The 15,798-nt window shown below is 43.4% G+C and overlaps 1 protein-coding gene and 1 long non-coding RNA gene across 2 annotated transcripts in view; one reads left to right on the forward strand and one right to left on the reverse strand.

The window, feature by feature from the left end:
- LOC138362693 (zwei Ig domain protein zig-8-like) overlaps window positions 1–15,798 on the forward strand; it is a 190,263-nt gene that overhangs the window by 135,688 nt on the left and 38,777 nt on the right. The window contains exon 2 of the mRNA XM_069321149.1: window positions 10,351–10,508. Within this exon, the coding sequence (XP_069177250.1) occupies window positions 10,351–10,508 (158 nt within the window). The remainder of the gene's footprint in view (window positions 1–10,350; window positions 10,509–15,798) is intronic.
- Window positions 1–15,798, reverse strand: part of LOC138362694 (uncharacterized) — a 166,496-nt gene that overhangs the window by 32,411 nt on the left and 118,287 nt on the right. The window lies entirely within an intron of this gene.

The raw sequence follows: 15,798 nt of genomic DNA on the forward strand, positions 1-15,798 counted from the left end.
GCTCCACAGTTGTCAAACGTCATTCACATTTGTCATCCACCCGGAAAAGATTGTCGATCTTTCTACAGATTTGTCGAACGTCATCCAGACTTGTCAACCTTCCTAGACAGCTCTACGACCTTCCTAGACAGCTCTGCGACCTTACTAGCTACCTTCCTAGACAGCTCTACGACCTTACTAGCTACCTTCCTAGACAGTTCTACGACCTTCCTAGACAGCTCTGCGACCTTACTAGCTACCTTCCTAGACAGCTCTGCGACCTTACTAGCTACCTTCCTAGACAGCTCAGCGACCTTCCTAGACAGCTCAGCGACCTTACTAGCTACCCGCCAAGCATCATTCAGACCTCTCAAACCTTTCTTCAGACCTGTGGACCTTTCCTGATGGATCCAATCCCGCCGACTTCACACCTCCGGCTCTCATCCGAGCATGTAGTTTCCAGCAAACGATTACCTCCGGCCAAAATATTTGTTCACCCTTCTTCAATTTCTTGGAGATTTACCTTAAATCCCTCCCTCGGTGTCGTGTCCAACGATAGCGCGCTGGAAGATGCATTGCTCTGCTATTTTGGTTCTGAGAAAGACAGGAGGCGACGTTTTCATGGAGATTGGCCACTTTGATGGCCTAAATCCTTGTGCTGTTTGAAGGTGGGAAAGTCTTTACCTGCAAGTTAACACGTAGGATTTCATTTCTTTTGCATAGTATTCATTCAGGAGTTCCAGAAGATTGGAAGATTAATCTTTTTATTCTGTTGGTTTTGCAGTGATATGGTTCGGATTAGCAGTGATATGGTTCGGATTAGCAGTGATATGGTTCGGAATAAAGATGTTTGTTTCAGTCCTAAAGCAGTTCACAACTAAAGTAAACTCCCACTGTATACACCGAGAAGTGAGGTAGACCTGGTCTACCGGTGGATGATGAATTACCAAGTGTGACGACTTTACTTCGTCTCGGTTGCAACCGAGTGTAACTTCACCACTTTGCAATGGCAGATGGTCATAGGGTTATATTTCCGACTCCAGTTGCATATGCAAGAGCCTTGCATTATGCAACTGGAAGTCAGCGGTGGGCCTGAGAGACCATTCTCACACACACTCAAATATATATAATGCATCAACACTGTAGTGAGAGAATATTTCCCAAGTACATTCTCTCATCCATAAAAATAATTACCAATAATCCCCCAATTTTCTTTTTTGAGCACACAAGGACACGAGCCCCACCTGATCCCTTCAAAAACTATTCGTTATAATCTGATATTCTTCACCTTCGTCCCACCAAAACTTGGGAAAAGGCTGGAGAGATAGCGGGAGCAAAACCTCCTGTCAATACGGACTTGCCAATCCTAATCCTGTATCCTAATCACAGTTAACAAGGCAAAAATATCAAGCCTCTCGTGGCCACGCTGGAGTGGTTTTTGATTGAATTATTTAAGTGTTGGGTAGACTTGAGATGAGTATAACACGGTCGGCTGGTTGGTTGTTATATATGATGAGTCGGTGTGTGTGTGTGTGTGTGTGTGTGTACTCACCTAGTTGTACTCACCTAGTTGTGTTTGCGGGGGTTGAGCTCTGGCTCTTTGGTACCGCCTCTCAACCGTCAATCAACAGGTGTACAGATTCATGAGCCTATCGGGCTCTGTCATATCTACACTTGAAACTGTGTATGGAGTGAGCCTCCACCACATCACCCCCTAATGCATTCCATTTGTCAACCACTCTGACACTAAAAAAGTTCTTTCTAATATCTCTGTGGCTCATTTGGGCACTCAGTTTCCACCTGTGTCCCCTTGTGCGTGTTCCCCTTGTGTTAAATAGACTGTCTTTATCTACCCTATCAATCCCCTTCAGAATCTTGAATGTGGTGATCATGTCCCCCCTAACTCTTCTGTCTTCCAGCGAAGTGAGGTTTAATTCCCGTAGTCTCTCCTCGTAGCTCATACCTCTCAGCTCGGGTACTAGTCTGGTGGCAAACCTTTGAACCTTTTCCAGTTTAGTCTTATCCTTGACTAGATATGGACTCCATGCTGGGGCTGCATACTCCAGGATTGGCCTGACATATGTGGTATACAAAGTTCTGAATGATTCTTTACACAAGTTTCTGAATGCCGTTCGTATGTTGGCCAGCCTGGCATATGCCGCTGATGTTATCCGCTTGATATGTGCTGCAGGAGACAGGTCTGGCGTGATATCAACCCCCAAGTCTTTTTCCTTCTCTGACTCCTGAAGAATTTCCTCTCCCAGATGATACCTTGTATCTGGCCTCCTGCTCCCTACACCTATCTTCATTACATTACATTTGGTTGGGTTAAACTCTAACAACCATTTGTTCGACCATTCCTTCAGCTTGTCTAGGTCTTCTTGAAGCCTCAAACAGTCCTCTTCTGTTTTAATCCTTCTCATAATTTTAGCATCGTCCGCAAACATTGAGAGAAATGAATCGATACCCTCCGGGAGATCATTTACATATATCAGAAACAAGATAGGACCGAGTACAGAGCCCTGTGGGACTCCACTGGTGACTTCACGACAATCGGAGGTCTCACCCCTCACCGTAACTCTCTGCTTCCTATTGCTTAGATACTCCCTTATCCACTGGAGCACCTTACCAGCTACACCTGCCTGTCTCTCCAGCTTATGTACCAGCCTCTTATGCGGTACTGTGTCAAAGGCTTTCCGACAATCCAAGAAAATGCAGTCCGCCCAGCCCTCTCTTTCTTGCTTAATCTGTGTCACCTGATCGTAGAATTCTATCAAGCCTGTAAGGCAAGATTTACCCTCCCTGAATCCATGTTGGCGATTTGTCACGAAGTCCCTTCTCTCCAGATGTGTTACCAGGTTTTTTCTCACGATCTTCTCCATCACCTTGCATGGTATACAAGTCAAGGACACTGGCCTGTAGTTCAGTGCCTCTTGTCTGTCGCCCTTTTTGTATATTGGGACCACATTCGCCGTCTTCCATATTTCTGGTAGGTCTCCCGTCTCTAGTGATTTACTATACACTATGGAGAGTGTGGCAAGCAAAGTGCCTCTGCACACTCTTTCAGTACCCATGGTGAGATCCCATCTGGACCAACCGCCTTTCTAACATCCAGATCCAGCAGGTGTCTCTTGACCTCCTCTCTCGTAATTTCGAACTCCTCCAAGGCCGCCTGGTTTACCTCCCTTTCTCCTAGCACAGTGACCTCACCCTGTTCTATTGTGAAGACCTCCTGGAACCTCTTGTTGAGTTCCTCACACACCTCTCTGTCATTCTCTGTATACCTGTCCTCGCCTGTTCTAAGTTTCAATACCTGTTCTTTCACTGTTGTTTTCCTTCTGATGTGACTGTGGAGTAGCTTTGGTTCGGTCTTGGCTTTGTTTGCTATATCATTTTCAAAATTTTTCTCTGCTTCTCTTCTCACCCTGACGTACTCATTCCTGGTTCTCTGGTATCTCTCCCTGCTTTCTGGTGTTCTGTTATTCCGGAAGTTCCTCCACGCCTTTTTGTTCAGTTTCTTCGCTTCCATACATGCCCTATTATACCATGGATTCTTCTGTTGCTTCTCGGATTTTTCCCTTTGGGCCGGGATGAACCTGTTTACTGCCTCCTGACACTTGTGGGTAACATAGTCCATCATACCCTGTACAGACTTGTCTCTGAGGTCTGTGTCCCAAGGTATTTCACTTAGGAAACTTCTCATCTGTTCATAATTCCCCTTTCGGTATGCCAGCCTTTTGATTCCTAGTTCTTTTTGGGGGGAGATAAGTCCTAGCTCTACCAGGTACTCAAAGTTCAATACACTGTGGTCACTCATTCCCAAGGGCGCTTCCATCTTAACTTCCCTTATATCCCATTCATTTAGGGTAAATATCAAATCAAGCATTGCTGGTTCATCTTCTCCTCTCATTCTTGTTGGCTCTTTGGTATGCTGGCTTAGAAAGTTTCTTGTTGCCACGTCCAGCAGCTTGTGTGTGTGTGTGTGTGTGTGTGTGTGTGTGTGTGTGTGTGTGTGTGTGTGTGTGTGTGTGTGTGTGTGTGTGTGTGTGTGTGTGTGTGTGTGTTTGTGTGTGTGTGTGTGTAGCACACTGCAGTAGTGGTCTCACACAGTGTATAGTGTTCACAATCCCTTCTCCCTCCCTCCAAATTTATTTATGTCTCGAACTTTATGTCTCGAGCTTTAGCTTGAAATCAAACTCATTCATGTCTATTTTTAGCTCCTACGTGTTATAGTTAGCATGCAGCCTAAGCTTCCCTTTTCAGTTGGCGAGAGTTTTTACATAATTACCGAATTTAATTTCCATGTTTCAATGCAGCAAACAAGAAAGTTTGCTCTGAACAAACAGTTTTCATGTTCAGCAATTAGTCATCTGCTAAATAGAGGCGAGCCATTTGTAAACACTATTCTACTAATGTGTAACTCCTGGTTTCACATAACTGATTTACGTGAGGTATAAGTAAACGGAAATTATAAATGTAGTCAGCACCTCCGTTGGCTGGTAACCTATCTCACTCGTTACCACCTTCTTGCCCAACCAGTTCCTCCCCATATCCTTCCTGACTCGGAACTTCTCCGGTTTATAGCCATTATTATGGATTCTGCGCTAGTCTGATAACGTCAAGACATTGCTCAAATCTCGCATATCGAGGCACTTCAGCCACTTGAAGACCTCGATCATGTCTTCCTTAGCACTGTGTAAACTCTGGGAATACAGCCCGAGCTTCCTTAACTTCTCCTTGAACATGCGTTCATGTTCAATATGAGATTAATACAAATGAGATTAGTCTAGTGTACAGAGTGCCTACATGCGTCCCGTAATGAGTGGATGACGGAGAGCCAAAATTAAGACCTCTAAAACCAGATGCAGAACATACTGAATCTAAAACTTTTTTATATAATTAATAAATCAGAAGCACGAAAAGTAGTCGATATTCATTATATCATCGGCACTTGTAAATGATTTATAATACGGTTATTATAAGATAATACTATAATAACCGTGTATTAACGGTTATTATAGATCATATAATCTATAGTCTAGAGCAGCTGCATAAATGAACATGTGCCTATCTTAATAATAGTAAAAAAAAAAAAGGTTTGTCATATTATTTTTAAGTCAAGAATACTTTTGTAAAAATCTCATAAATAACTGACAAAGGTCTTATAGGTTTGTAGATTCTCACGTCTTCTTTGAATTATTTTCTTGAAGTACGACGTTATGTTTCAAGTGTGGTAGAGCCATTGTTAATTCTTCTCTAACTGCTTACACCATATATAGAAATCATACTGTTCTATATCTGCTATGTTGTTCCACCAGCGTAATTCCACTTTCGATAATCAACACACGTGAACATATTTCTAATTCTTTCACTTCATGTTTGTTAATCTGGATAGCTGTTCCTCCTCCCTGTGTCTGTTTACCTTGGCAGCTGTTCCTGCACACTTTGTTTACCTCAGCAGCTGGTCCGCCGTGAGTATGTACAAACAATTCCAGGTAAACAAAGTCTGACTTCCTCGGCGACTCCTCCCGAACGAATGGTCTGCTTCAATTCGCAAGCAATTTGTTGGCCGATCAGGCAATTTTCTCGGGGTATTGTCCGCGTGATTTCGTCTAGAATTAACTTGCTTACCGCTATCGTTCACTACCTCGACCTCGCCAAAGAAGTCTTACACCTCGCCAGCGCTTCGAATTGAGTTTTATCAAACTACATTTTTATCTTTGTTACCTCTTGTTGCAACGCTTTGCAAATTGCATTCGTAACTTATAACTTGGTATCTTTTATGCATCTCTGTGTATATCCAGCGAGCACAATATACAGTAACGTTCATTCAACATTGAAGCAAATTTACCAACGTTAATGAAACGTAGAATTACCGTTGTTCTTGGATATTGTGCCAGGTATATAGCGTCATCAATTTGAGAATTTGTATTTATGGGCATTTAGATAAAATTCCAGAAATAACATTTTCCTCTGGGCAAAAGGAATTATGAATGTTCTTGAGAGAGAATTCTGACGCATATCTTATACTTTTGTATACTTTTGTCTAGAACTCCCCAAGTTCAATGTATTAATGCTTTGAGTTCTCATGAGTCCATAGCTCTCCAACTTGCAAATGTATATACTCCCAGAGAATATTTTAGGAAACAACTCTCCCAGCTTCTAAGAGTATACACAGTTTACTTTAGCCTTGAGGTATTCCGAGTACTTACACACACACACTGCTGGATGGTCAGCAAGTTACTGCAGCCACCTTAACAACTCGTGTGAAGTTGAAAGACCTTAAGCAACCAAACCAATCTTGGGTAATTATCGAAGAAGCACGAGTTCTTCGTATTCTTTATTGGCTTATTGCATAACACTCCTTTTGTCGCTAGTGTTGTAGATGGAAGAGAGAGAGAGAGAGAGCGGGGGAGTGAAGGAGAAAAGAGAGAGAGAGGTGGAAAAGGCAAGTGAAAGGTGGAATGAGTAAGGTAAAGAGAGGGAGTGACAAGTGATGAGATAAACTAAAACATCAGTTGATACTCATCAAAACACACACACGGAGGAAAAAATCATCAACTTAATTATCAGGGAAAAAAATCCAAAATAATTTAAGAGAGAAAACTGTGAACTGGAGCCAGGAAAGTAACTGGAAATAATCCTATTAGAGAACCCTTACCTTTGCCGCTCCCCCACAGCCACGGGTGAATACGTACTCGGGGAAAAATATATAACGTTATATCTTAAGTATTTTAAGAGTTGTTACTGCATCTTACGAACGTGTTCACGAGGTCGTACTAACGACAAAACTGTTGTGGAACTTAATTACCATTTCTGTGAGACGTCCTTAATAAAGTCTATGACTTCCCGTGACTTCAATGTTCACTTTCAGAGGGGGAGGGATTGGCGTGAGGAGTAGGGGGGATTGGGATGAGGAGCAGGGGAAGTTGGGGAGAGGGGGGCAGGGGGAGTTGGGATGAGGAGCAGGGGGAGTTGGGGTGAGGGGGCAGGAGGACATGTGGGAATCAAACGTGTACCGAACACACACACAGTAATTAGTAATTACTTTAGTAATTAGTAATTACTAACCAAAACTAAAAGAAGGTCAGACGCCACCCTCAACAACCCATTATTTTCTTCAGCGCCACAAAAATATTATGGCGCTACATAGAAAATGTATTTAGACAAAACTTAACAAAATGCAATACACACATAAATTATATTTCTGCCACGTGTATATTGACGGTTGTGCTGAACACGTCAACCCCGAGACCCAATTTTCCACGGGACGAGTCAAGCAATTCAACATCGGGAAAACTTCACAATAGCCAATTTTCCAATTAAGCATATTATCTATATATACATTAATACACATACCAGAGTATGTCTTTTGTATTTTTTTCTTCGAGAAGGAAAAGTGGAATGTTCCAAGAGAACGGATGAGAAGAGGAGAGAGATGAGAAGAGGAGAGAGATGAGAAGAGGAGAGAGATGAGAAAAGGAGAGAGATGAGAGGAGGAGAGGGGAGGAGAGGGATGAGAATGGGAGAGGTGAGATAGGGAATGAGGGGGAGATTGAGAAAGAGGGCGGAGAGGGAGGGGGGAGAAGAGATGAGAGGAGAGAGGGGGTGAAGGGATAAGGAATGAGAGATGGGAGAGGGGGGAATTAAGAGACTCGGGCGCAGCCGGGTACCACTCCACCTCCCACAAGGCTTCCCCGAGGGCAACATATCTTCTTCAATGAGGCTGAGGGTCCCTACAAGCACAACCAGAGATGGTACGCTATACGTGTTTGTGTTTATAGTATATATATATATATATATATATATATATATATATATATATATATATATATATATATATATATATATATATATGAATGAAAACTCACACCCCAGAAGTGACTCGAACCCATACTCCCAGAAGCAACGCAACTGGTAACTACAGGGCGCCTTAATCCGCTTGACCATCACGGCCGTCAAAAGGAAGTGATAGCCGAGGCTATTTGAGCCACTTCCCCGACGGCAACTCGGATGGTAATCTTGGGCATAGCATTTCACCAAATCACCTCATTCTTTGGGGCACACGTGAGGAACACAAATGCGAACAAGCCTGAATGGTCCCCAGGACTATATGCGAATGAAAACTCACACCCCAGAAGTGACTCGAACCCATACTCCCAGAAGCAACGCAACTGGTAACTACAGGGCGCCTTAATCCGCTTGACCATCACGGCCGTCAAAAGGAAGTGATAGCCGAGGCTATTTGAGCCACTTCCCCGACGGCAACTCGGATGGTAATCTTGGGCATAGCATTTCACCAAATCACCTCATTCTTTGGGGCACACGTGAGGAACACAAATGCGAACAAGCCTGAATGGTCCCCAGGACTATATGCGAATGAAAACTCACACCCCAGAAGTGACTCGAACCCATACTCCCAGAAGCAACGCAACTGGTAACTACAGGGCGCCTTAATCCGCTTGACCATCACGGCCGTCAAAAGGAAGTGATAGCCGAGGCTATTTGAGCCACTTCCCCGACGGCAACTCGGATGGTAATCTTGGGCATAGCATTTCACCAAATCACCTCATTCTTTGGGGCACACGTGAGGAACACAAATGCGAACAAGCCTGAATGGTCCCCAGGACTATATGCGAATGAAAACTCACACCCCAGAAGTGACTCGAACCCATACTCCCAGAAGCAACGCAACTGGTAACTACAGGGCGCCTTAATCCGCTTGACCATCACGGCCGTCAAAAGGAAGTGATAGCCGAGGCTATTTGAGCCACTTCCCCGACGGCAACTCGGATGGTAATCTTGGGCATAGCATTTCACCAAATCACCTCATTCTTTGGGGCACACGTGAGGAACACAAATGCGAACAAGCCTGAATGGTCCCCAGGACTATATGCGAATGAAAACTCACACCCCAGAAGTGACTCTTTTCATTCGCATATAGTCCTGGGGACCATTCAGGCTTGTTCGCATTTGTGTTCCTCACGTGTGCCCCAAAGAATGAGGTGATTTGGTGAAATGCTATGCCCAAGATTACCATCCGAGTTGCCGTCGGGGAAGTGGCTCAAATAGCCTCGGCTATCACTTCCTTTTGACGGCCGTGATGGTCAAGCGGATTAAGGCGCCCTGTAGTTACCAGTTGCGTTGCTTCTGGGAGTATGGGTTCGAGTCACTTCTGGGGTGTGAGTTTTCATTCGCATATAGTCCTGGGGACCATTCAGGCTTGTTTGCATTTGTGTTCCTCACGTGTGCCCCAAAGAATGAGGTGATTTGGTGAAATGCTATGCCCAAGATTACCATCCGAGTTGCCGTCGGGGAAGTGGCTCAAATAGCCTCGGCTATCACTTCCTTTTGACGGCCGTGATGGTCAAGCGGATTAAGGCGCCCTGTAGTTACCAGTTGCGTTGCTTCTGGGAGTATGGGTTCGAGTCACTTCTGGGGTGTGAGTTTTCATTCGCATATAGTCCTGGGGACCATTCAGGCTTGTTCGCATTTGTGTTCCTCACGTGTGCCCCAAAGAATGAGGTGATTTGGTGAAATGCTATGCCCAAGATTACCATCCGAGTTGCCGTCGGGGAAGTGGCTCAAATAGCCTCGGCTATCACTTCCTTTTGACGGCCGTGATGGTCAAGCGGATTAAGGCGCCCTGTAGTTACCAGTTGCGTTGCTTCTGGGAGTATGGGTTCGAGTCACTTCTGGGGTGTGAGTTTTCATTCGCATATAGTCCTGGGGACCATTCAGGCTTGTTCGCATTTGTGTTCCTCACGTGTGCCCCAAAGAATGAGGTGATTTGGTGAAATGCTATGCCCAAGATTACCATCCGAGTTGCCGTCGGGGAAGTGGCTCAAATAGCCTCGGCTATCACTTCCTTTTGACGGCCGTGATGGTCAAGCGGATTAAGGCGCCCTGTAGTTACCAGTTGCGTTGCTTCTGGGAGTATGGGTTCGAGTCACTTCTGGGGTGTGAGTTTTCATTCGCATATAGTCCTGGGGACCATTCAGGCTTGTTCGCATATATATATATATATATATATATATATATATACATTGTATTCTAATTGTAAAAGTAAAAAAGAAAAAAATAGGTTTGGCAGAGAAGGCTCAGGAATATAGTGGGTCTGTGTCCAATATTAACTATATAATGCTGCAAGTATGTAAGGAATCTGATGTAATTATAAATTGAGCTTGTAAAAGCCTGTTAATCACCTTCTGTGACTGAGAGCTTAACATCTACAATGATTAAAAGGAGGAGGAGATGAAGGGAAAGGCGGAGGAGAGATTATTTAAAGTGTTATATTTTTGTTCACCCTAAGTGTATACATCAAGATTAGAACCTTTACTGACATGTTCCTTTCTTTCTGTGTGTGTGCAGCGGTGTTGACGTCGACGCGAGGCGAGGGGCTCATCCCGCCGCCGCCGCTCGTCACCGACCAGCCCTACTTCGACTCCTCCATGCTCAAGAACCAGACGGCGCACGTCGGAAGACAGGCCGAACTCCACTGTCGCGTACACTCCATCGGCAACAGAACGGTGAGTGTGTGTGTGAAGCATCAACTCCATCAGCAACATAATGTGAGTAAATGAGTGAGAGGTAAATGAATGAGTGATGGAGTTGGCATGTGTCTGCTGAACGCTATAGTTGGGAACGCGTTTAGTTAACAGCGCTGGAAGCTGTTGTGATGGTGACGCTAATACTCGTGGAACTTTGTCTCAATAATGCTAGCTTCCAAACCGGTACTTCTCTATATCTCTCCAAAATATACATTTCTTCAAGTTAAACCCATTGTCGAGGGCTGTGAGATGGTACTGCTAGGAGGGCAGATGTGAGTATGAGATAGTAGCAGTAGCAGTAGCAGTAGTAGTAGTAGTAGTAGTAGTAGTAGTAGTAGTAGTAGTAGTAGTAGTAGTAGTATCAGGTGCTGGGAGGAAGACATACGTGAGAGCCACATGTAAGAGATAAGAGACACCAAAGGATAAGAGACACACAAAGCAATAGCCATAAATTATGATTTAATGGTGTGCTTTGCTTCTCAAGATGCACCTACGGCAGATTAATGAGCAAGACGTATAATAATAAAAGGTGTGGAAGAAGAGAAGAGAAGAGCCGTGTGAGAATAATCACCCGAGCGAGCTGAAGAAGAGAATAATTACCTTATTACGACCGTCTTCCTCTCTGATTGACAGGGAGAGCTGAGACTGACTCTGTGTTACTCCAAACACACTCCCTCTCACCTGGGAGTGGTTCCCGCAGGTGGGTCGCGACCCCCGTGGGGGCTTTTCAGTATTTGAAAATAGGGCAGTTTCCCTAACAGTTTGAAACCAGTTTGAATAGAAAAAGTATAGTCAAACCGGCTCCTATTTAACCTCGGATTGACCCCTCAAACGCTAGCTTCATTCATGTCACATTGACCCAGATCTGACATGGATGTCATGTCATATCTGACATGACTCAATCCCATCCCGGATTAACCCAAACGCTACCTTCCCATGTATTCTGAACCTTGACAAATATTACCGAAGCAAACGAACGAGTCTAAAGCAGATACAGCTCCTTTACAAGCTTATTTACAACCCATTGCATCTAAACTAACGTCCCTATGGTGGGGTACAGTACAACTTATGCATCTAAACTAAGCTCCTTAAGGTAGGGGGGTATACATGGTATACAACTTATGGCATTAAATCTAACTCTTCACAGTACAAACAGTAAAAACAGTAACAGTAAGGTACAGTACAAACTCTTCACTCCCAGGTATTCTTCATTGTGCAAGGGTGATGAACATAACAATAAACTTAATAAGATGAATACCATAAACAATATAGCTGTTTACACAATCATTCTCAACAAGGCTGGCGCCCTCACGTCTCAGATGGGAGACAGAGAGGCAGAGGAGACAGTCGTAAGACTGAGTGAAGTGCAGAAGAGAAAATAATCATCTAAAAGAGAAGGATAAGAGAAAATGTGATAGTGAGGCGGAGCCTTCTGTAATATTCGAGGATTGAGGGAGAAGAGAATACAGACGTATATGGAATTTCAGATGAATTTATTCACTGAAAATATTTAACATTTAAATAAATCATTAACTCGGGTTCTCCTAATATTATATATATATATATATATATATATATATATATATATATATATATATATATATATATATATATATTGTTCTAAATATATATATATATATATTGTTCTAAAGTTGTATACTTAACTCTCGTGTTTAGGAGAGTTGTGCCTTAATATATATATATATATATATATATATATATATATATATATATATATATATATATATATATATATATATATATATATATATATATATATATTTCTTTCCTGGAGAAAACACGAATATTGGTCAAAATTTGACGTTGTCTCTACAAATACAAGGCACAATGAGGTTCGCCAACGTATTTTAAAACCTATCTAACCTTACCCAATCTAACCTAATCCAACCTAACCAATCCAACCGATCCTACCCAACAATATACTCGGTTTGGCAAAGAAAAAGGGAGCTTCGTCGAACTATTTTGTAGATGTTTTAACTATACCTGGTCCCAATCATGTTCATGAGAGCAGTCAAGATTACCATTTGTAAATACCAGGTTGACGTACTGGATAATATATACATTTAGTTGGTGTTATTTGTAAATATTCAATGTATTTCTTGGCACAATGTTGTAACGCTGCTAAGAAATTCTGAGACAGTAACGTAACAAGGTATAAGGACGAGATGGAGGTCCTATTGAATGTTGTATGACAATTATATTATAAATAATATATTATTATAGAACACTGATTTTGTTGATAATGTCTTTATTCGTTAACAATTTATTATTTGGAACTTCAGATGCTTCAATGGCACAGTTTTGTGATACATCTGAAGTCCGTGACACAGTGGATGTCCGTTGTAACTGACTGATCAAGAGACGGGTAGACGCGGACATAAGATTAACAAGAGTCTTTGAGCTCTCTGATATAATACAACCATTTTAACTTCGGGTTATAAGATATTATTCGTCAGAACTAAGAGGAGAGTCGAACCCAGGACGTGAAATCTGCGAGTAGCAGGCAGATGGTGAGAAGCAGGTGAATGATCATTCAAGATTGAGGAGAGAGTGGAGGAGAAAGTGGAGAAGTGCTGGTAGGGGAGAGATGGTGGGGAAGAAGAGATGTTGTTTAGGGGAGAGAAGTTGTCGTGGGCGGAAGAAGTTGTCGTGTTGGAGTTTGAAAAGAAGTAAGGAGGTAGTTAGACATGCGGGCACCGGTGAAGGAATAGGAGCAGGCAGAAACACGAAGGAGAAGCAGAAGAAAATCCGCTTAAAAAAAAACGCAAAAAAAGTAACAGGAGAAAAATTGAAAAAAAAGGAAAATAAGACTTAAGAAAATATATACAATTGAAATTACAGAATATATATATTAAGCTGAAAACAAGTGAAAGCCAGTGAAATATTAAAAAAAATATATCGTAAAACATGCAGGAGTTCTTCGTGTCCCATCCTGTTACAGCTTTATTATGCTCGTGGGAGTGAACCAAATGCTTTAGTTCACTGGTGGGCCAACGAACGAAGTCGTTGAGGCGCGCTAACTCTTCTGGAACGAGAGAAAGAGCGCAAGAGCTGGAGAAACGCGGAGGAAGGGAACAAAGAGAAAGAAGGATAAAGCAGGGAAAGAGGTGCTTGAAGAACGGCGGTTGGGCTGAGTGAGGTCGTTAAAGTCAAAGGTATGAAAGTCAATTAGATGAAGAGGGAGTATAAGGACGATGATGGATGGTGAGAGAGAGAGAGAGAGAGAGAGAGAGAGAGAGAGAGAGAGAGAGAGAGAGAGAGAGAGAGAGAGAGAGAGAGAGAGAGAGAGAGAGAGAGAGAGAGAGAGAGAGAGAGAGATGGAAGACAATAGATAAAACGTGTGGTAAAACTGACCCAATATTTGCACATTTGCACCTCACGCGGACCTTCCAGGAAAACTCATTCATGAAATATGACCGTGTTAATACCGCTGGGAAGAAAGGTGCCCAAATGCAACATCATTTCAACGAGCATAGCAACAACAGCACCAGACATGGCCACACCACCCTGGCCACACCACCCTGGCCACACCACCCTGGCCACACCACCTTGGCCACACCACCTTGGCCACACCACCCTGGCCACACCACCATGTCCACACCACCCTGGCCACACCACCCTGGCCACACCACCCTGGCCACACCACCTTGGCCACACCACCCTGGCCACACCACCTTGGCCACATCACCCTGGCCACACCACCCTGGCCACACCACCCTGGCCACACCACCCTGGCCACACCACCCTGGCCACAACACCCTGGCCACACCACCCTGGCCACACCACCCTGGCCCGCCACCCTGGCCACACCACCCTGGCCACACCCAACAAGAGACCACCAGAGATCACAGTGCCGTTCTGTGCCAGGGCCAACTACGAATGCCACAGTTGAGGATGTTAATAAATTGTCCCCCGCGACACGCATTGCGATATTGTATTATCCTAATTAGGGACAGTGTGGGAGGTGTTCGCTCCTGTACGAATATCATGCTCGCACTGACATTTTGGTTCCAGCATGTCGTATTTGCCACACATCGCATCTCGTATCTACGAGATGGAGCATCTCGTAGCTACTAGATGGCGCATCTCGTATCTGCAAGACACCAGCAGTTACGATGTTAAGAATGAAACATAAGTACACTCCCTCCTCTCCTAGTTGCCAGTCTCCAATTCAGACTGTATTTCAATACCTTTACTGTTATGTGTTCCTCCAATGCTGTCAAAATTCACCAATTGATGTATATTTTCTCAGCCAACCCATAAGATGGGATTTATTCCACAAGACACTGAGCTTGCAGCATTTATATAACAAAACGTTCAGTCATTATATATTAACTGCTCCCTGTCTGAACTCAGCTCAACTCTCCCCCTTTTGCAATACAGCCCAATAGGCTCAGGAACCTGTACATTAGTTGATTGACAGTTGAGCGGCGGGATTAAAGAGCCAGAGCTCAACCCCCGCCAGCACAACTAGATGAGTACAAAGTGGTGAGTACTTTATTAGAACTAGCTCAACTCTCGCCTCAGCGTCTAGAGTGCAAAAATTACAATACCAGGTCTTAGTTTAATTTATTTAATATTATGTAAAATATCCACTCGCCACATTAACAAAACTATAAACTGAATTAGTTTGGAGCGTTATAAAGGATCGACATAACACGTATTAATCTAAATACAGTGTTGCCTCAACACTTTCTTCCCCTGAGTCTGGAAGCCGTAGCACAGTACATGATCAAACACGTGGGTCTGGGGCCAGATTCACGAAGCAGTTACTCAAGCACTTACGAACCTGTACATATTTTCTCAATCTTTGGCGGCTTTGTTTACAATTATTAATCAGATAATGAGCTCCGAAGCACCAGGAGGCTGTTTATAACAATAACAACAGTTGATTGGCAAGTTTTCATGCTTGTAAACTGTTAAATAAATGTAACCAAAGCCGTCAAAGATTGAGGAAAGATGTACATGTTCGTAAGTACTTGCGTAACTGCTTCATGAATCTTGCCCCTGGTCCGCCTGGGAAAACTTAGAACCAAATTTTCTACTCTTCTAAAATAAATCTTAAATCCAATTTTGAGTTCAATCCCGGCCACTCCCTGGTGCGTTAAACTCAATGGCAAAAGTTTGCCTTAGATGGGGATTGGGTAAGATAGATAGATGGTAATTGGGATTGGGTGAACATGGGATTGAATCAACAAGCTGGTGATTGAATGAGTTACGTAGAGACTGGATGAGCTATATGGGTAAT

This window comes from Procambarus clarkii, chromosome 9, assembly GCF_040958095.1.
Source record: "Procambarus clarkii isolate CNS0578487 chromosome 9, FALCON_Pclarkii_2.0, whole genome shotgun sequence".
Classification (NCBI taxonomy): domain Eukaryota; kingdom Metazoa; phylum Arthropoda; class Malacostraca; order Decapoda; family Cambaridae; genus Procambarus; species Procambarus clarkii.